Below are 21,896 nucleotides of genomic sequence, written 5' to 3' on the forward strand. Positions count from 1 at the left end.
GAGAATTTCTCCAGTCATTCCAGAACTCGGCCAACTGCTCCATTCTCAAGCTTCCCTCCTTGCTTTGCCAGGGTACACGAGCAGCGCCAAACTGCTAAGAATTCTGGAAAAGTGCACAAGTAATCCTTGTTTAGTGACTGCCAATGAAATGTTCATTATCAATATAGTTGCTAAGCCAACCACATAATAAGAGTCTGGGAGGATCACTGGATGCTGACATCTCATTCAGATAAAAGTTCTGTACATCACCTTTATCCCCACCCCCACCCTCTTTTTGCCCATTGGGATGGATGGATTGCCTAAACAAGCTATCTGTCAGCTGATATTTTCCCAGCAGAGTTTTTCCCTTAAAAATGAAAAGGGCAAGAAAAAGGACTTTCTTTAGGCGGATAGGCTGCAAATCATACAGTAACCACGCATTGCATTTTAAAAGGGTTAGATATCAATTTATAGTGAAGCGCACAGTCCCTGTAAGTTCTGCAATAGATTTAACAACGCTGCAGTTGAGAGGAAAGCTGACGGACAGAAAAAGCGGGACGCTTTCCGGACGCTAGGTGGCGTTCTTTCGCCTCCCCTTCACCAGGAAAGCATCCGAGCGACCTCTTCCTCCTCCGGGACGGCCAATGACTCCAACGCGCAGACGCGAGCGCGGGAACCTGAATTAGTTTTCAGAGACAACTGGACCTCTGTGCTGATTCTTTTTGCAGGTATGACCGGGGTGGGGGTCCGTGGGGGTGTTAAGAAACGGGCAGACCCGAAAGGCAAAACTCCGAGTCGGGAGCACGAAAGAACGGATCGCTTCCTTGTGCGGAGAAGGGGCGGGAAAGCGGCTTGGGCACAGTAGAAGGGAAACTTCTTATACGGAAACTGTCACAAAGGGATGCGTCCTTGGTTTGTAGTAAGTTGGGGGAACATTTCCTTTTTTTTTTCTGGACAAAAGTGGGTGCGCTGTGCTTCTGGCCGAAGGTTAAGATGTAGGAAACCGAAAGTTTGTTTTAGATTAAGTAGGAGTCCCTTCCCAGTATATAGCTCAAGAAAGTAGTTCTCCAGACTCGGATGATCGCTGCTCTTCTTTGTGGCTTATTAAAAAAAGCAAGGTAATTAGTTGACACGCAAGTAGCACTTGGCTCCAGGATTAAAGGAAGGGTTTCAAGAGGGAAATGAATGAGTTGCGTGAAGAAGGGCTTGCTAATTTAGTTAAGAAGATAGCATCCTCGACAAAACCTGGATCCAGATCTTGATTCCAAGAAGCCTTCATAAACAAGTGGGAGAGCATTTTATTTGTGGGGGTTTGTGGATCCTTTCCCCCTGCTCCCAATTCTAAAATTCCATGAAGGAGGAGAATAATAACCAGCCACAGTTCATCAACAGGGGTGGGAGGAATGGTGGGAGGGTGTCTATACAAACTCACCTTGTAGTGTGTATTGTAACCATAACTCTTGTGTGCCTTAGGGACATTCAGATAATGTACTGTAAGTTAAATGCTTTGAACACTTCTGAAAGAAAAGCATTTAAAGTGTTGTTGTTTTTTACAAACCCAGATTTCCTCTAGAGTCTTCTTTGAAGTTTCAGCAAACCTCTCTTGCTTTTCCCAGTAAAAGGTAAAGGATTTATACAATTTGAAGAGAAACCAGAGTTCCCATCTTATTGTTTTTAATAATGCATTGACTTGTGTGCTTTTATTATATACAATTTCACTTTAATCTTATGTCTTCATTGTCATTGTCCTCCTTTTGAAGAATCTTAATTCTTAGCCAAAGAAACATAATGGAATGTTCTTATTGAGGAAAGACAAATATGTGGGAAATGAGAGCGTTCCTCTTACTTATCATAACATCTCTGTGGTTGTGACACTATCACTACATAACTAGCATACGGCACAATTCTTTGATATATTTTCCATTGTTTATGCTAGTGTTTTTGACAATGATAGATCTGTTTTGTGTTTAAGTTTAAAACCATCATAAATATAAGGACCAGCACAATGATAACCATGCGTTGGGCAATACTAATTTTCATCAAAATAAACTTACCTTCAAAACTTTTCCTCTGCTTTTTACAGAATGAAAGTAATTACTTGTGAAATTGCATGGCATAACAAAGAGCCAGTGTACAGCTTAGATTTCCAGCATGGAACTGATGGTAAAATCAATAGACTGGCCTCAGCTGGAGTAGACACAACTGTTCGTGTGAGTTAAATATTGATGACGTTGCTATATTTTTACATGTTCTTTTGCAATTCGACAACTGTTATTTATGGAACTGGACAGTTTTATGTATATTTCCTTAAGGATTTAGAAGCTCAGCCTTTCAATGGTCAAAGAACAGCAAATATTTTATTTCTGTACATATTCAAATTGATCATGAACAAGTTAAAATGTTTTATCATAACATTTTATATATAACATATTACTTTTCAACTATGTTATCGTTGGGATTTTTGGGAGGATTTTTAATGTTTTAGTTATTCTTATATTTTTTTCTTTGGATGTTGTATTTTTATAACCAGATATGGAAAGTAGAAAAAGGACCAGATGGGAAAGCAATTGTGGAATTCTTGTCCAATTTAGCTCGCCATACCAAAGCTGTGAATGTTGTACGTTTTGCTCCCAGTGGTGAAATTCTAGCTTCTGGTGGTGATGGTATGTGTAAAGTTGGCGCTGAAATTTTAGTTTTAAATTTAACATTTAATAAGAAAATAAGTGTGTTTATTTTACATACTGTATTTATACCTATTTATAAATGAACAGGGGTGCAATGGCTCAGTGGTTAAAGATTCTGAGCTAGTCAGCTGGAAAGCTAACAACCCAGATTTGAGACCAGAGTGGCACACAACAGGGTGAGCTCCCATTGCTTTGCCTAGTTCCTGTCCACCTAGCAGTTCGAAAGCATGCAAATGCTTCAGTAGGAAGGCAACAGTGTTCTGTGTACCTCAGTGCATAGTCATGCTGGCCATATAACCACGGAAAATGTCTTGGACAATGCTGGCTCCCTCAGCTAAGTAATGGAGATAAGCACCACCCCCTCGAGTCGGAAATGACCTGGACCTTTATCTCTACCTTTATAAAGGAACAGCTGAATAGCATTTCTTGTAAAGCATTTCTTGTAAAGCATGGTTATTTTTGAAACAGAGAATCTTTTAAAAGACAAATTGTACTTTTACCATTAAAAATGATATTATAAAGTTACCAGGTTATTTAGAGAAATGGAATTACAATAGTGGTAACAACGCCGGTATCTTAAATAACTACTAATAATCCTAATCTTATTCGTAAAAGGCATGTAATTTTTTTCCTATATTTCATAATTGTTGTATAAAGCATTGAGCTGTGAAAAGAATGTTCTACTGCAATATTCACAGTACCATTGATGTAGTACCAGTACTAGGAGTAAATAAGATGTTTGAATGTTACACATCTCACAATTTAAACAAAAGACCAGAAACAACTAAAAAAAAAAAAAATCCCAGCTTTACACAGTGTTAGTGCTTAGTGATGAATACTGCTCAGTTCAGTCATGTACTGTATATTACACATTAAATGCAGAAGGTTTTATTCCCGATAGATTGCAATTCTATCTATGCTTAACTCTAATTTTCTAGTGGCTATCCTTATAGTAAAGAGCCAGAGTGATGTTCTAATTAAGGCACCATGCTAGAAACCAGGAGACATGAATTCTAATTCTATCTTAGGCACAAAGGTGACCTTGGGCCAGCCATTCTCTCTCAGCCCTAGAAAGAAGGAAGGCAATGGCGAACCACTTCCAAAAAAACCTTGCCAAGAAAACTTTGAGGATTTGTCCAGGCAGTTACCAAGAGTCAAAATCTAAACTGAAGGAACAAAAAGGAACAAAACAATGTAATATTATGTTATTATAAAATAATTGTTGGAAAAATTGCGGAAGTTTTTTCAGTGAAATTAATCTTCACAGATGCTGCAATTTTGTTATGGAAGTTGAATGACAACAAGGAATTAGAAGCAGCTGTATTTCAAGATGATGAGGGTGATAACCAGCTGAACAAGGAAAACTGGACAGTAATCAAAACTTTAAGGTAGCTTTCTTAGCTTTAATTGAAATTTCACTGAATGAAATAGTATCTTAAACCAAGCTGCTAATATGACAAAATTGTAACAATATAAGATTGGCTTGCTTGTGTACTTCAGCGCTATTTTAATTGCTGGAATATTTACCAACATCATGCCCTTAATAACATACTTCCTCTTTATCAGTTTCTTTTTACTATGTTTCATTTAAGAGGTCACCTGGAAGATGTATATGACATTTGCTGGACTCCTGATGGAAATTATATGGCATCAGCCTCAGTTGACAACACAGCTATATTATGGGATGTCAGTAAAGGTAACTAATTACAATACAATACAATAGTAGAGTTGGAAGGGACCTTGGAGGTCTTCTAGTCCAACCCCCTGCCTAGGCAGGAAACCCTATACCGTTTCAGACAAATAGCTATCCAACATCTTCTTAAAGACTTCCAGTGTTGGGGCATTCACAACTTCTGGAGGCAAGCTGTTCCACTGATTAATTGTTCTCACTGTCAGGAAATTTCTCCTCAGTTCTAAGTTGCTTCTCTCCTTGATTAGTTTCCACCCATTGCTTCTTGTTCTACCCTCAGGTGCTTTGGAGAATAGTTTGACTCCCTCTTCTTTGTGGCAACCTCTGAGATATTGGAATAATGCTATCATGTCTCCCCTAGTCCTTCTTTCTCTTAAGCTAAACATACCCAGTTCCTGCAACCGTTCTTCATATGTTTTAGTCTCCAGTCCCCTAATCATCTTTGTTGCTCTTCTCTGCACTCTTTCTAGAGTCTCCACATCTTTTTTACATCGTGGCGACCAGAACTGAATGCAGTATTCCAAGTGTGGCCTTACCAAGGCATTATAAAGTGGTATTAACACTTCACGTGATCTTGATTCTATCCCTCTGTTGATGCAGCCTAGAACTGTGTTGGCTTTTTTGGCAGCTGCTGCACACTGCTGGCTCATATTTAAATGGTTGTCCACTAGGACTCCAAGATCCCTTTCACAGTTACTACTACTGAGTAAGGTATCACCTATACTGTACCTGTGCATTCCGTTTTTGTTGCCTAAATGTAGAACCTTACTCTTTTCACCATTGAATTTCATTTTATTAGATAGTGCCCAATGTTCAAGTTTGTCAAGATCCTTCTGTATCTTAAGCCTATCTTCTGGAGTGTTGGCTATTCCTGCCAGCTTGGTATCATCTGCAAATTTGATGAGTTCCCCATTTATTCCCTCATCCAAATCATTGATGAAGATGTTGAAGAGTACTGGGCCTAAAACAGAGCCTTGGGGTACTCCACTGCATACTTCCCTCCATGTAGATGCAGTTCCATTGAGAACTACACGTTGAGTGCGGTTGGTCAGCCAGTTACCAATCCATCTGGTGGTGATGCTGTCTAACCCACATTCTTCTACTTTATCTAGTAGTAGGTTATGGTCTACCTTATCAAAAGCCTTACTGAAGTCCAAGTAAACTATATCAACGGCATTCCTCTGGTCCACTAATTTTGTCACATTTGTTGTTGAGACTCAAATTGTTGAGACTCTAATTGTTGAGACTCAAATTGCATGCCTATGAAATCTATAATAACCATGAATTCACATGCTTTGAATAAATGTATTAATTATGTATGTATGTATGTATGTATGAATGTATGTATGTATGTATGTATATGTATATGTATACACACACACACACACACACACACATGTTGTTGTTTGTTTGTTTATTGGATTTATATGCCGCCCTTCTCCCAAAGGACTCAGGGCGGTGTACAACATTAAAAAAAAACACATATTACAAAAGTTAAAAAGGAAATTAAATAAGGTATCCAAAAATAAACCCAATTAATATTAACAATAAAAATTTAAAAATTAGATTAAAATTAACAATTAATCATTTATTTTATTCTGTTCAGGCCAGGCTGGCTTGCTGGAAAAGCCAACTTTTTAGGGCGCGTCGGAAGGACCGGAGGTCGGGGATTATGCGAAGCTCCGGGGGCAGCTCATTCTAGAGGGAAGGCGCTCCCACAGAGAAGGCTCTCTCCCTGGGGGTCGCTAGCCGACACTGTCTCGCTGACGGCACCCTGAGGAGGCCAACTCTGTGGGATCACACTGGATGGTGGGAGGCTACTGGTGGCAGTAGGTGGTCTCGCAGGTACCCTGGGCCTAAGCCATGGAGCTTTAAAGGTCATAATTAGTACCTTGAATCGCACCCGGAAAACAACCGGCAACCAGTGCAGGCCGCCTAAAAGTGGTGTAACATGGGAGCACCTAGGTATCCCCATGATAACCTGCACGGCCGCATTCTGGACCAGCTGAAGCCTCCGGGTGCTCTTCAAGGGCAGCCCCATATAGAGAACATTGCAGTAGTCCAGGCGAGAATGGACGAGGGCATGAGTGACTGTGCACAGAGCATCCCGATCCAGGAAGGAGCGCAACTGACGTACCAGGCGAACCTGGTAAAAGGCCCCCCTGGTCACGGCTGTCAGGTATTCTTCTAAACTAAGCCGCGTATCCAGGAGGACTTCCAGATTGCAGGCCCTCTCTGATATTGTGGGCCCTCTCTGATACATATTATTACAACCTCTTTCATCTTAATCCTAAAGGCAAATTGATGGGTCAGATAAAGTAGCATGCTAATCAATTTATTTGCCTAATGTATCAATAGAAAACTGGAAGAATTCAGGTGTTCATATATTGTATTTATATGTTGAGATGTTTACAGGGAAAATTAGGAAGTGTCTTTATCAATAATAGCAATGGGTCTGCAATTTGGAAAATACTGTGACTCATAAAACTGTGTGTCTTTTTTTAATATCTGTTATACTTGTAAGAGCAAATATGGACTGTTAGCCATAGAATGCTTGACAAGGCACTGTGTAATACATCTGCAACATGAAGCAGTCATAGTGTTTGATGGCATGGGATAGATACTGTCCAATCTTTCCAAGGTTTTCTCCCTATAGTATGTGTCCTGAAGCCACTTTCACCAGCTCTTTCAGTTAATGGAATATCTGCTGCTAACATAAACCTTTGTCAAAAGACAACATTGGAAAGCACTGAAGCAGCCATTCCAAGCCTTCAAGTAGCTATACCTGAAGTTTTATATCTTCACTGTGAGAAAAACTAGAACAGTTCAATTACACACAAAATATTTTGTCAAAGGATGCAGATCTAGTATCCATGACAAATAACATCAACTCAGACTTAAATATCTATGGAGATTCTCAGTCATCCAGGTCATGGTTGTCCCAAAGGTGCTTTTTCTTTTTCCAAATCAGAACTGAAGAAGCTTCTTGGAGGAGAAGCGAAACGTCTTCAAAGAAAAACCAGAAAGTCCAGTTGCCTCTTGAAAAAAGAGCAGCCTTGGATCAGACTTAAATAGATTTATGTGGATTGAATCAGAGGTGGTATTCAGCAGGTTCTGACCAATTCTGGAGAACCGGTAGCCGAAATTTTGAGTAGTTTGGAGAACTGGTAAATACCACCTCTAACTGGTCCCGCCCCCATCTATTCTCTGACTCCCGAGTCCCAGCTGATCAGGAGGAAATGGGGATTTTTGTAGTAACCTTCCTCTCTGATATTGTAGGAACAGTGGGAACAGACATTTTGCAGTATCCTTCCCTGCCACACCTACCAAGCCATGCCCACCAAGCCACATCCACAGAATCGGTAGTAAAAAAAATTGAATCCCACCACTGGGTTGAATCCCAATGATATGATACACCATTACATCATTATAGAAAAGAATATTTCTAGCTAAAAGATTTCAGAACACATTAAAAAGGGACATTTATTCGTGGTTTCCTTTCTTCCCTTTAAAGTTGTATTTTGTAACTCTTTATTTGTAACTCTTCCTGGATATTAGAGTTAATAATATTAAATTTGCAGCCAAAGAGCATTTCAAAATTATTAGATTGCTGACTCTCCTCTTTAAAACAGTAATGTGCAATTTAATTGCTTATGATAAAAATACCCATATTTTATAAATTTGTACGCCTTTACCAAAAATACTATCTTTCTGTATCATTAAAGGGGGTGTTTACATTGATTTTAACTGTATACAACTGTAGTTGTTTGTTGTACATATTTTTTCTAATTATTGCTTTCTAGAATGGAAAGAAAAAGTATAGACTTGTAAAAATTTGTCTCATTATTTTGAAAATTAACTGTTGTTTCTAGGGCAAAAGGTTTCTATTTTTAATGAACACAAAAGTTATGTGCAAGGAGTTACATGGGACCCTGTGGGACAGTATATTGCGACTCTTAGTTGTGATAGGTAAGTTTTTACTGATTGGAATGTGAGATTGTTATTTTTACTAACTCTATATTGTTTAAAAGGGTTTACAACATTTAGGCCAGGGGTGTCCAAACTTGGGAACTTTAAGACTTGTGGACTCCAACTCCCAGAATTCCCCAGCCAGCCATGGCTGGGGAATTCTGGGAGTTGACGTCCACAAGTTTTAAAGTTCCCAAGTTTGAACACCCCTGATTTAGGCAATATATCTAATGTTCCATAGGAAGACAGGCTGGGGGCCACATAATTTTTTGTTTTATGTGCTGCTAAATTTTTTTCTGATATTAAAAAAAAAAGTTTGCATGAAATCATAGTGTGATGTGCTGTGGATGAGAAGAATGTAAAGCTTTTCTGACACCTCTCCCCCCCCCCCCCATATCAGTGTTGTAGGTTTCCCAGCTCTTTAAATGGTCTCAGATTGCTTTATAGTGAGAAATAATTTCCTCCAAAGCAAAAATTGCCAGAGAGGCAAAGATACAAGGAACCTTCCTTTCATGTTCAATCATATCATAAACTCTAAGACCTGAGCCTGCAATGCAGCAGTTTATACTCCTTTTAGGAAATAAATAAATGTTGATTTGATTGAAGCTGCTTACCTTCCGACAGTTGCAGCCAGGCCTTGCCCACCCCGACACCTGCCTCACCTTGCCAGCCCACTTCTGTGGCCGCTTGCGCATGTCGCTCCCGGCCTCCATTTCATCATCAGAGGCACCGTCAGAACTTGTTTCTCGGCTGCAGAGGCTTTTCCTGAATGCCTCTGACAGCAAAATGGAGGCCAGGGGACTTTGCATACATCAACCCGGAGCCCGTTTTTCGGCTGCAGAGGCCTTTCATGAAGGCTTCTGTCGGCAAAATAAGGCTGAGGGGGCTCCATGCGCCTCAATCCAGAGCCGGTTCCTTGGCTGCAGAGGCCTTTCCTGAAGGCTTCTGATGGCGAAACAGAGTCTGGGGGTGCCATATATGAGCAGCAGCAAGCAGCCGTAGAAGAAGTGGGCCGTCAGTGGCCACACAGGCTCCTGCTGGTTGGGGCTGTTGAAGCTGCTGCTACGAGATGAGGTAGTGGAAGACATGCCTCTTTTGGAAATTAAAAAAAAAAAAAAGAAATACGACCAGGTCTTATTTTCAGAGAAAATAGTCAGTAGTCTAGTGCTATGTTTATGCTTTTGCATATCCTTCCAAATTAAACCCATATCAATGCACCAGTGTAATTCTAAAAAAAATGAAATTAATGCAGGTGTTTTTTCCAGAATAGCTTTAGAGTGCAGGGTTTTTTTTTATCACCATGCAGTCAGTTCAATGTTTGTAATTAATACTTTCTTTTTATGTAGGATACTGAGAGTGTATAACACGCAAACCAAGAGAGTGGCATTCAATGTTACTAAAATGTCATCAGGAGGAGGATCTGAAGGAGAGGTCAGAATTAATTAAAATTCTCTCTAGCTATAGTTCTGAAATCTGAAAAATATTTAAATATTTCACTAATATTTGATAATATATGATAAATATCAATGTATTTAAACTCTTTATCACTGAAAATATACACTGAGGAATAAGAGAGCAGAAGTGAGGAGAACGAAAAGGAATACGAGTTTTCAAAGACTAGGTCTATTTTTTATCTCCTATGCTACATTGTCCTCATTTCAGATAGTAATATATCTTTCCAAAAAAAAATTCTTTACATTGTAAACCAGGAGTCCCCCAACCATGGGCCGGCACTGGTCCGCAGCATGCCAGCAACTGGGCCACTCAAACAAGTGAAGCCCCATCTGCAGTATGTAGCCACAACTGCGGGATGCAGGCAGCATGCAAAACCACACCCCCTCCAGTCCGCAGAAAAACCTTTCCCATGGAACCGGTCCCTGATGCCCAAAAGGTTGGGGGGCCACTGTTCTAAACCATTCCAGCTAGGCAATGATGTGGGGAGAGAACCCCAAGCTGTTTTGAATGAATTCACATTCCTGGATCCTGGCAGATTACATCTCAAGGTGCTAAAGGAACTGGTGAATGTTGTCTTAGTACCACTGAGGGTAATCTTGGAATGCAGGGGATTTGCAGAAAATTGGTGGTGAACTGATATTGTAACCTTTTTTTAAGGGCAAAAAAATTGACCCAGAAAGCTGCAGATCAATCAGTTTGACATCAATTCTATTGCTGGGAATATAAGTGCAGTTATATTGGTGCATTTAGTTTTGTGAATAGCAAGATTTTCCAGCAGCCATCTTGTGAAACATATTCTCTGTGAGAATCCCAGAATTGGTAAAATGGATTTGCTTCATTTTGAAATATTTTAATACGTGCAATTATCCACTGAATTAAATCAACTTAAAAAATACCAAAAATAGGAAGTTTAAACATTGAGCAAGTTCTAAATCAGATTGTTTTTATATTTGTTGCTTATTATATTTGTACCTTGTTTTCCTAGCGGACAAGGCAGATCTATAGATTAAGTAAGCATAAATAAAAAATGCATAGATACATGTAAAAAATAATAGAATTACTTTAAAATAACTTTAAATTACTTTTTAAAAAAAACAGAATTACTTTCTCATTGTCAAAAAAAATTCAGGTGAAAAGCTATAGAATGTTTCATGATGACAGCATGAAGTCCTTTTTCCGGAGACTGACTTTCACTCCCGATGGTTCTCTACTTCTTGTTCCTGGTAGGCAGTTTTACTTTCGTTATTTTGTAGAGCTCAGGAGAAGATATGGGTCTCTGAGCTTTTTTGGGGGAAAATAGCTTCACCTTAGCATGTAATGTGAGGCATGTTGATGTTTATTGTTGTTTTGATTACTCTAAATCAGCATGACTTTTGTTGTCAAGGCATGCATTCCAAATGGTAAAATATTTTGGAAAGATTGGATTTTGCTCTTAAATTGCTCAACTTCCAAATACACAAACAAATATTTACATTCCTTTTGAGTTCAAAGGGGAATGTTTAAATTGTGGGGTTTTTTAACTGTAGATTTTTAACGTACACCACCCAAAATTACCGTGTGTGAGTTGAGTGGCTATATACATTTGTTGATTGGTTGGTTGGATGGATGAATAGATTGATAGATAGATAAGTAGCTTGAGAAACTTGACAATAAATCTTAGATTAGATCCAACTCACACAGTGGTATTTGTAAAAATTAAACTAGGGGAAATCTCTGTATGTGATGCCTATATTTTGTCAAAACATTATGCTCCAAATCTACATTCCTTAAGTCACCATTAAATATTTACTAGACTGGGAATATCATCACATTTATATCAAGTTACTCTTCCAAATTAAATCGCGGTTTTTTTACTTTTGTTTTAATAAAAAGCAGAATACAACTCAAAAAATAAGACTTGAATACATAGCTTATAAAGGCTGAACCTTATGCAAAATATCTTGTTTTTCTGTTTTCCTCACCTGTTTTTCTAAGGTGTAAGCATGTGCCAGCTTAAGCCAGAATAATGACTCAGTTTTATTACATTGTTGTTGGGTTCTTTTTTTAAAAAAATATTAAACATGTGCCACCCATCTTGCTAATGGTGACCCTAGGCAACTTAAAAGGATACATCTTTAACTTCAATTTTGCAAAAGCAAAAACATTTTAAAGCAAAGTCAACTACTAAATGTAATTATAATTATAAATGTAATTAAATTATATGTGTACATTTAATAATTATTCCAAAAGATGAACAAAAAATAATGTTACATATAATTTCATTTTTGAGCAAAAGTGTTCCATAAATTTCTGCTGTACTTGGAATCGGGAATATGGCTGTTCCTTTGCATCTTTTAAAAAGAGCATTTTCTATTGCTATCATCTCCTGTAAATGTTATTCTGTTGTAGCAATGAATTATGAATGAATTGCTTTCATGTTGAATGTTTTCCCAATAATGTGCCTCTAGTGAACTTCTTTTAATTTGTCCTAATAGAAAGATGTGCATTTACAACTGTTGTCATGTGTTATAAACCATTTTAAGTATAATGTGAATATATACAAGTGATTTCATATTACAAATTAGATTCTTTTCAATAATACAGTAATGCAAAACTTCATTATGGGTTATGTACATTTGTAGCAAATATAAACAAAGAAATCGTTTAAATTGGCAATGTTTGATTGCATTATCTAACCTTCCCCTTAATTGTAAAACTGACATTTTGGCATTGTTTTCATATTCTCTCAGCAGGCTGTGTGGAATCAGGCGAAAATGTAATGAACACTACTTATGTCTTCTCCAGAAAAAATCTGAAAAGGTGAGGGTATGAATTAATTCCATATTTATGTAAATATGAAATGCATTTTGTAATTTCCATTTTTATTTTTAAAACCTGCTGTTATTTTTTAGACCCATTGCTCATCTACCTTGTCCTGGGAAGGCAACATTAGCTGTTCGTTGCTGCCCTGTCTACTTCGAATTGAGATCTGCATGTAACAAAGGTATTTTGAATCTGTTAGATAATAGTTTATATTGCAGGTTTATTAAAAATAAATTAAATATAATGAAACTAGTGACTATTCTGTTCTATGTCTTTCTGATTTTTATTACAAATATTTTTGGTTATTATAGAAGAAAGTTCCCAAAAGATTGGTCTAACAAATCTTCCTTATCGGTTGGTTTTTGCTGTTGCTTCAGAGGATTCTGTGCTCTTCTATGATACACAGCAAACTTTTCCTTTTGGTTATGTATCTAACATACATTACCATACTCTCAGTGACATTTCATGGTAAGTAATTTGATGTCTTCTAGAAATATTGTCTTTCTTCAATCACTAATCACTAGTAAAATCTGTCTTAGTTTGCATACTTAATACAATACAATACAATACAATAGCAGAGTTGGAAGGGACCTTGGAGGTCTTCTAGTCCAACCCCCTGCCTAGGCAGGAAACCCTATACCATTTCAGACAAATGGCTATCCAACATCTTCTTAAAGACTTCCAGTGTTTGTTGGGGCATTCATAATATTATTGAGTTCCTTATAACCTGTCTTCCAAATGAACAACAAGAAAAATATTATCAAATTTCACAGTTTGATAAAGTATTGTTTAATATTGGCAAAGATGCATGCATGTATAAGAGAAAGGCAAACATAACTTACTACTTTTGCAAATAGTTTGTTCTTAGGCAGAATAAAAAATGCTAGTATGGCATCAGGATGACTTCAGGACCCCAACCCCCAGTCCACTGTCCAGTACCAGGCCGCAGCCGGTTCAGAACTGAGCTGGTAGGCGAGTGCGCGCACACATGCACAAAGCTACATTTGTGAAAGCAGTGTGAGTGCACATGTACAAAACCATCCCCCCAATCTGCTGCTGCCAGTCCACCGAGCCAGAAATGTTGGGAACCACTGTCTTAAGCAACATATATGACTGAAAAAAGGTAACATTAATTTGTGATCCTCAGGTTCCCTACTATGTCAAATTAGTGTTGCCAACTCCAGCTGGACGGTATATTGACAGTTTTCTTCCATCCCAAAAATGTCAGTGGGATGCACGCGCGCACACATATATACTGCACACTTATATCTTCCTCCTCCTTTGCCAGAAATGACATTTTGGAAAAGGACACAATTGGTACAAAAATATTGAATTAATAACTATTCAGGTTGGCTTCCTGTTAAATATGTTCTATTTATAAACTGATCCCTATCTACAGATATATTCTATTTTGCGTACAAAAAATGAGAACACACAAGCACTGAAACATGGATGTTTTCCTTCAGTGTTGGGTTCATACAGGTTTGGCCAAACCGGTAATGGTTTGGCAGCCTGGGTCGCTGGAACCGGCAGCAACCCAGGCATCCACACTCCTGAACTGGTTCTCCTGGCAGCGCATCAAGTGTGCACGGGCGGGTGCAGTGCGCACAAGCGAACCAGTAGTAGAGCTTGCCGAAACCCACCCCTGTTTTCCTTCCCTCCTCCCAGCACTTAGCTACAAATATCAATAAAATTCAATTGATTTTTCAGAGTTTTATGTGTATATTTTTGTCACATGACAGTAATCAGTATTGAGTTTTTAATCCACTTATTTCCCATAAATAAATGCCAGGTCCAGTGATGGATCATTTCTTGCTATTTCTTCTACGGATGGATATTGTTCTTTTGTCACATTTGAAGAAGGTGAACTTGGAATCCCGCTGAAAGATAAGCCAGCCATTAATATCAAAACACCTAGCACAGCAGAAAAGAAAATTAAAAAGGGTCAGTCCCCAAGTGTTGTCTCTCCAGTTTCAAAACCAGTGGATGGCAGTCTTAATAAGTCTGGAGAACCATCAACTGCATGCCAGACTCCAACCAATAGTAAAGACTTACACTCCACACCTGTTGTGGTTAAAAACATCCCCATGTCATCTTCTGAAGATAAAAAAACTGGGCAGCCATCAATTCACACAACAAAAGTAAACCAACCCAGGAGGATTACACCGAATACTCTACAAGCATGGAGTAAGTCACCAAGGTAAGCTTAACATTATAAATGTGGAATCAAGAAATAAACAGGAATGATAGCTCTAAGGTGGCCTTCAGAGTGAATTGTTTTCGCAAATTGATGCTGGGGTTAAGAGACAAAGGCATCACCATGGAAGTTTTATTGTGGTAGCAATAACTACTAAGCTGCTGCCTAAGACCGGGAGGGAAAATCAGGATGCGTAGTCAGAGACAACTTCAGGAAGAGGAAAGTTGATATCTGTACTGTTGCCATTTACAGACTCCACCGTGCCACTGCACTAATGGAGCCTTTGTGTAGAATGGGTCACAGAACTAAGTCTTAAGAGGGGAATCAAGAAGAGTCAGGAGAAACAAGAAGAAAGGGGAAGGAAAGTTGGAGGAGAAATGCATTATTAAAGAAAGCAGGCAGGAGGAAAACATACTTGCATATTTTCTAACGTGCCATGCTTTTGTTCTTGTTCTTAGGAGAGTTGCACTGATTCCTCTAAAAGTAGCTACTCCAGATACTTCCAGAAATGCAATTCAACATGGTAAAATACTTTATTGTTGATAATATATTGAGAGATTATTGTAAAACGATTACTAACTAAATTGAATTTATTGGTCATATGTTGATGCTACTCGTTCTGGTTTGAACAACCCATGCAGGGATAGCATTATAAAGAATATATACATTATCAGTCCAGGTTTTTAACATACACACTAAAACCTTTACTGAATTCTTCAATATTTCAGAGAGACCATCACCACCTGAAGACCAGTTACAAAATCCACCATCACCTAAGCGACTAAGAATGGATGAAACTCCATAATTGGATTTCCTGAAAATGAAAATAAAATATAAATCCATTGAAATGCTTTACTACAGTGGGACCGTTTTCTACAACATAGTTGCCATACCCTGTGAAAGAGATTTATTCAGAGTGACATTTGCATAAAACATGACTTTGTGGTGAGGAAGGAAATGCATTAGCATTTTTTAGACATTTCAAGCAAAGTATTGGCTATATGATAGACCAGTAAGAGTTTGCAGATTATGTGAGAAAGGCATAATTGTTATGTTTTCTTGGCTCTATATCTGGTAGAGAAATCACTGTTTTACAATTGGCATTTACTTAATTATTTATCTTTACAAGCTAATTGGCACAGTATAAGATTTGTAAACTAATAAATTCCTTCTCTGTTTCAAATCTGTAAGATGGGCAGTTGGCTATTTAACTGCCCTACTTTAGTTAAATGGAATTGTCAATAAATCTGAACGTTTTACTTACACACCAAGTAAATGTACCAGAGATTAGAAGTTGGATTTAAATTTAAAAGCTTACACTACTTAATTTTCTACATTAATTGTATCCCAGCTCATTAAAAAGTCTTCAAATGTCTACGTGATATAAATTTGTTTATGTGCTGGCAATGGGTACATTATTTTAAAAAGTACTGGATTTGTAATTTTAAAGATTATGTTGTAAGAAAATTAATATTTAACATTAACATTCACACTTTTATCTGTATCCCCTGGTGTTCCTTTTAGTTCCTTTTGCTTTTAAAAAAAAATGTTATCTCGGCTTTAATAAAAAAACAAAACAAGATGGTATGAGGAATCCTGAAAAATAAAACAGTCAACTTTCATTGAAAAATTAATGGAGATGTACAATATAGAATTCAAATACATTGTGTTGCTGCCCAAATTCATATTTAAATGTTAAGGTTAATTCATAAGAAAGAATGTGAATTATTTTGCACCCAATTTCTGAAGTGCTGAACTATATTGTGCCAAAAATATAGCAAAGCAGAGTTGTGCTCTTTAGAAGGCAAGCCTGCAATTCCATGCTTACTGGTCTAAAAATAAGTCACATGATGCTTCAGGACTTTTGCTTCCATGTAACTGTTCATAGAATGTAGCTATTTTCTGCTCCACACAAACACCAAGAGTCATTCAAGCGGAATGCAACTAATTCTGTGTGACCACAAGCCTACTGCAAGTTTTTCATACTATCATCATAACTGCTTTTCCCTGCTCATGCAAACTCCAAGGAGATGAAAGATAAAAATGCAGTGGTGACTACATGGATTCAGTTGGAAGAAACATCATCCCTATTTCACTTGTAATACTGAAGGATCAGTTTTCTCAAGCAAACTTGTGAAAGTTACATTTATTAACTAAATTGGGAATATAGGATGCAGCTACAAATTATTTGGACTAAGAACATGAATATAAATTAAGATGCATGTATCAATATAAAGCTCTGCAATATTGATAAATACTTCAAATATTTAAAAATGTATATATCTAAGCTCTCTTCAAGTTCTTTTGTTTAACTTTAATAACAGTATTTATAATAGAAAAAGTATAGTGACATAGTATTCTCTCCTAATATAATGTCTTCTTAGAATATATTTTATGTGTGCTTATCATAAGTTAAAATACGTAAAAGTATGTCTGGCATGTGCTGTGAAATATAGAGTGGAAAATAGAATAACAGAATAACAGAGTTGGAAGGGATCTTGAAGGTCATCTAGTTTAACCCCTTGCTCAAGTAGAAGACCTTGTACCATTTTGGACAAATAGTTGTCCAATCTCTTTTTGAAGGCCTCCAGTGAAGCTGTTCCACTGATTAATTTTTCTCACTTTCATGGAATTCCCCTTAATTCTAGTTTGGATCTCTGTTTAATAATCTTCCATCCGTTGCTTCATGTCCTGCCCACAGGTGCTTTGGAGTATAGATGTGGATAAAATCTTAGACCTAAAGCTTTGTAGTAATACCATTTTGTTTAGATTTCTACTGAATCTAGGATGAATTGAATGTTTTTTTTTTTAAAAACCCCACTTTTTAATGTAATTGTCTTATTTTATACTTAAGCTAACTCTGGATCATGTCTGGATCAGTACGAAAAGAAGATAATAATTTTTATCAGTTTATCTTCTTTCTGAGATCTCCATGCTATCTCAAAAGAATCGTCCCTCCTTCAATCCTCTGGAACAGTTTCAAAATTATAGAGGAAACAAGGAATTCTGAAAATACATTTCATGTTAAATATTAAAATAAATGCATTATGGGATTACCCAAATTAAGTAGCTCTAATTAGGTTAATATTTTCTAAGGAAGCAAAAATAATACTTTACTGAATTATACTTCATCAATATTTAAATTGGTGGGTTTTGATAATTTAAATCAGTATTTTATCAGTCTCATTCCCAATATGAATTTCACTAGAAATCATTTTAGCTATTTAAACTGCCGTGTGGAAATGCAAATTGCCTTAGAATATGGATACAGTACAACCCTTCTGCTTGCATGGTGGGTGGGTGTAAATAATATTTGTTATCAAAATTATAGGAAATATGTAGCATTAGCCTAGCTTAGATTCTTTAAAAAAAAATTCAGATGCTGTATATCAGCAGCATAGTGTCATACATGATGTGGCCACTTGATGTCACTGTTTTATAGTGTTTCACAACACAAGAAATTCTGGAGAAATGTAGATGTATTCCTTTAGAAGGAGAAAGGCAAATATAACCATCCCCTTTTCATCATCCTTCATGCTAATAACCTATTTCAACAACATCTGAAATATGTAATATTAGGTATAGGATTTCTAGCATATGAACCTGTAGGTAAGAAACAATTTTATTCCTTAAATAATGAATGTTGTATAACTATAATGTTGCATTGTCATTATACAAATGCCTTACATTGCATGACTTATAGGAAACCAATACAAAAAAACAACTATTATACATCTTTGTTTTCTTTGTCTACATATCTTAGAATCAGACACACACACACATGTCCGAATATCCTGTAAGTATACAACGAAGTACAAACAAGATTTTCCATTTACATGATCAAAATACTTAGTATGAGACTTCTTTGAATGATCACTGCTAGAATAACAACACATCTGGGTCTTGTTGCACCGAATGTGCTTTGATACATGGTTCCGCAGTCTGGAAGTCCTGTACTCAGAAGCCTGTCTCTGAAATCACAAACCATTTTTCGTAAATATTTGCAGTCTCTCTCCAGGAAAAGACTTATTTATTCTAATTTCAAGCTTCAAAGCATCCTTTTTTTAAAAAAATGCCTTAATTATATAAAAAGTGACATAGTAATAAACAGAATATGGAAATGATAGTACACTGATAACACCACAAACATCATAGATGTAATAATGCAATTTGTATAAATATATACAAACGTATTTAGAGAAACACTCACAGCAACATACACACAAGAGAAGTCCCGCAGAATTTATACATAGTCATTTAACCTGTAACCATTGTAAGAAGCAGATGCTTGCGAAGGATTGTGATTTGACTTGTAAGCCATTGGTGGTCTGGAGGATGGAGCTAATCTTGTACTTCTTGATTGTTGTTGGGAATGTATGTCATTCTCCACCTGCTGACATGAAACACACAAGATTGTTCCACCAATTATGCTCAGTGAAGCACACACAAAGCCAACGTAAAGGGCATGACCGATCTCATATTTCATCCCATTGGGCAACATTGGGTTGTAGAAATTAGTCACCACATCATTTGTTGTCCAAGAAACAGGGACGAGACACACAATTCCAGCCAGTATGAAAAGGATTCCACCTAGGACAGCAAAGATATTTTTGGTGGAGGATCCTTTGGCACATTGGGTACACTTCATGCCAATAACAGCAATTACACAGGCCAGAGTCGAAAGAAGGCAAGATACCACCATCATGGCCCGGGCTGCTTGAAGGTCGCGAGGCAAAGCGAGCGGTGAATAGTGGAATTGACATTGGTAGATCCCAGTACTGTGCCAAACACATTCCATCCAGAGGCCCTTTAGGTATGCCACAGCTGTGATGATATTGGTTCCCACATAAGCGCTGCTCCGCCAGTGAGGCAGGATGGTCGCAGTGATGGTTCCAGCTAAGCCAAGAAGACTCAAGAAAAATCCCAGCAGCTGAAATGTCGTGCTTTCCATTTCAGTGTCTACTGTACCATAACGATTCGATTGGGAACTCTGCTGGGGATTCTTCTGAAAAGCACCCTTTCCTGGTACATATATGGCAATTTTGCTTTGACACCTCCCAAATGCCTAATAAAGAATAATTGCAGAAGTTAAACATTACAGGAGTTTATTTCCCAGTGACCAATAAGATGCATTCCAAGGCATAAAGTGTGATGATTAGCATATTTCACTGACTTTAATGAACTTCCTGAAAATGGGGAGAAAGCTAATTATTATTTACATAATTCTATCAACACCAAGAAGAAGATCATTGGAAACAAATTGTATTGTGGAACAATGTTTTCAAATGATTTTTTAAAAAAATATTTCTTTTAATAGCAATAACAAAATTAGAACATTCACTCATGAGACAAGAATTAGATATTATTTGATTGAAGGTTACTATGCAGAATGAAGTGTCTGAAAAATTCATTGTGGAATTCCATAAGCTTGTTGAAATGCATCTGGATTAACTACAATAATAATAGTAATAATAGTAGTAGTAATCATCACCACCACAACTATAGCAATAAAAATAGCAAATAGGCCTTCCAAAACAGTCTAACAAGCAATGGATTAAAACTTGTTTCCGGTATTTTTTAAGACTTACTTTAATAAAGGTGCCTGAAAGGAAATAATTTTCATCATCTCCAGGCAAGTGACAGCATGTGAGACGTGAAGCCTATCTTATTGTTTCTGAATGGCAGTGCCATCAGAATGACTGAAAATGTTCCATGATCAATCAAAGTTGAAGCAGCAGAAAAGAAGAACATTTTTTCCAACTGTAAACCACACTTTCAGTGGTTCTTGATAATCGATTCTTGGCCAGATGCTTGCAACAGGTAGCCTATGTGCCTGGGTATCCTAACATGGATTCACCCAACCTACCAGATCTGAGCTGCAAAAGTCTAGATGATCATTCCAGATGTCACCCCACCCACCCCCATCCACAAAAATGTTTTACATTACGTTAGACCAGGGGTGTCAAACTGGTCAGGGCTGGATCCAGCCTGCGGGCTGCTTAGATCTGACCCGCGGAGCCACCCTGGAAACAGTGAAGGACCGGCCCACAGTGCCTCTGCCAGCAAAAACAGAGCTCGGGAGGACTGCACGTGGCCCTCGCGAGCTCCATTTTCACTGGCAGACGGTCGCGTGACACCATCCCAGCTGAAAACAGAGTTGGCTTTGTTGCCTTGGGAGGAAAATGGGGAGGAGCAGGCCCAGTCAGGCGAGGGCCTTTCAGGGTTTGGATGGCTTGTAGGCAGGGAAGAAGTGGGGTAGGATGACCAAGAGAGGCTAAGCAGTGAACATGAGAGACAGAGCTCAGGTGATGAGCATGGACCACACCCTCCTGATCCTTGAGCATAGAAAAATGGAGGGAGGGAGGTGAGAACAGCACAGACTGAGCTACTACTCAGGAGGAGAGTGCCCCTCCCCTCTTCACAAGGCACACCTTGGGACTGAGACTTAAGGAGACACTGTGGGGAGGGGCATTTGTCGGGAACAAAAACTGAATTCATGGAGTCTTGAGTGCCGACTTTTGAACTTTCCCAGATTCCTTGCATTCTTTCTGGATTTCTGGATTAATTGCCTTGCTCCTTTGCTTCTTGGACCTTCAACTTGCCCTGCTGGATTTCTTGCTTTGCAGCCATTGTGCCCACAGTGTTGGGTTGGACTATTTGCAGCCAGAGGCTGCTGGCAATGTGTATATGTGTGTCAACATTTTGTGCTGGGACTTGCCAGAAACGTGGGAGCTTTGGGGGGAAATTTGGAACAATAAAGGCATGGTTTGAATTGCCAGCTACCTGTGTTACCTCTGTGCCAAGCCCCGGGTCATCACACTGGACCAGCACCAGTCCGCGGCATGGCAGCAACTGGTCTACGCAAATAAGCAAAGCCGCACTTGAGGGTTGCAGGCAGCATGCAAAACCACATTCTCTCTGGTCCTCAGGAAAAAACTCTCCACAGAACCAGTCCCTGGTGTCCCAGAGGTTGGGTACCACTGCTGTAAGGGACTATCTGTATTAAGGAAGTAATATTTACAGTATATTATTAAGCTCATATATATTTATCTATTTAAAAAAATCCTACTGATTAAAGACTTAGCAATAACTAAGAATCTGGAAATTATTATCGATGTAC

At 38.1% G+C, this 21,896-nt stretch overlaps 2 protein-coding genes across 6 annotated transcripts; one reads left to right on the forward strand and one right to left on the reverse strand.

Moving 5' to 3' along the window:
• Positions 1-568: 568 nt before the first annotated feature.
• Positions 569-16,991, forward strand: CHAF1B (chromatin assembly factor 1 subunit B). Of its 5 annotated transcripts, none has more exons than XM_081953109.1 (15): positions 569-707; positions 1,542-1,601; positions 2,063-2,189; positions 2,510-2,642; positions 3,931-4,051; positions 4,256-4,359; positions 8,226-8,322; positions 9,669-9,753; positions 10,907-11,000; positions 12,507-12,576; positions 12,669-12,760; positions 12,891-13,047; positions 14,372-14,779; positions 15,235-15,299; positions 15,505-16,991. In XM_081953109.1, the coding sequence occupies exons 3-15, from the start codon at positions 2,064-2,066 to the stop codon at positions 15,579-15,581; spliced, it is 1,629 nt and encodes a 542-aa protein (XP_081809235.1). In that variant the 5' UTR covers positions 569-707; positions 1,542-1,601; position 2,063; the 3' UTR covers positions 15,582-16,991. The 5 variants fall into 5 exon arrangements, with proteins under 5 accessions (XP_081809235.1, XP_081809237.1, XP_081809234.1 ...); XM_081953110.1 differs by lacking the exon at positions 569-707 and adding an exon at positions 1,127-1,264; XM_081953111.1 differs by lacking the exon at positions 1,542-1,601 and having other exon boundaries at positions 574-707.
• A 2,028-nt stretch (positions 16,992-19,019) lies between these two features.
• On the reverse strand, positions 19,020-19,727 carry CLDN14 (claudin 14; the record flags this gene model as incomplete). The annotated part of the gene is made up of 1 exon (XM_081953266.1): positions 19,020-19,727. The coding sequence occupies one exon, from the start codon at positions 19,725-19,727 to the stop codon at positions 19,020-19,022; it is 708 nt and encodes a 235-aa protein (XP_081809392.1).
• Positions 19,728-21,896: the final 2,169 nt, after the last annotated feature.

The sequence above is a fragment of the Natrix helvetica genome, assembly GCF_964273705.1.
Source record: "Natrix helvetica genome assembly, chromosome: 4".
Classification (NCBI taxonomy): domain Eukaryota; kingdom Metazoa; phylum Chordata; class Lepidosauria; order Squamata; family Natricidae; genus Natrix; species Natrix helvetica.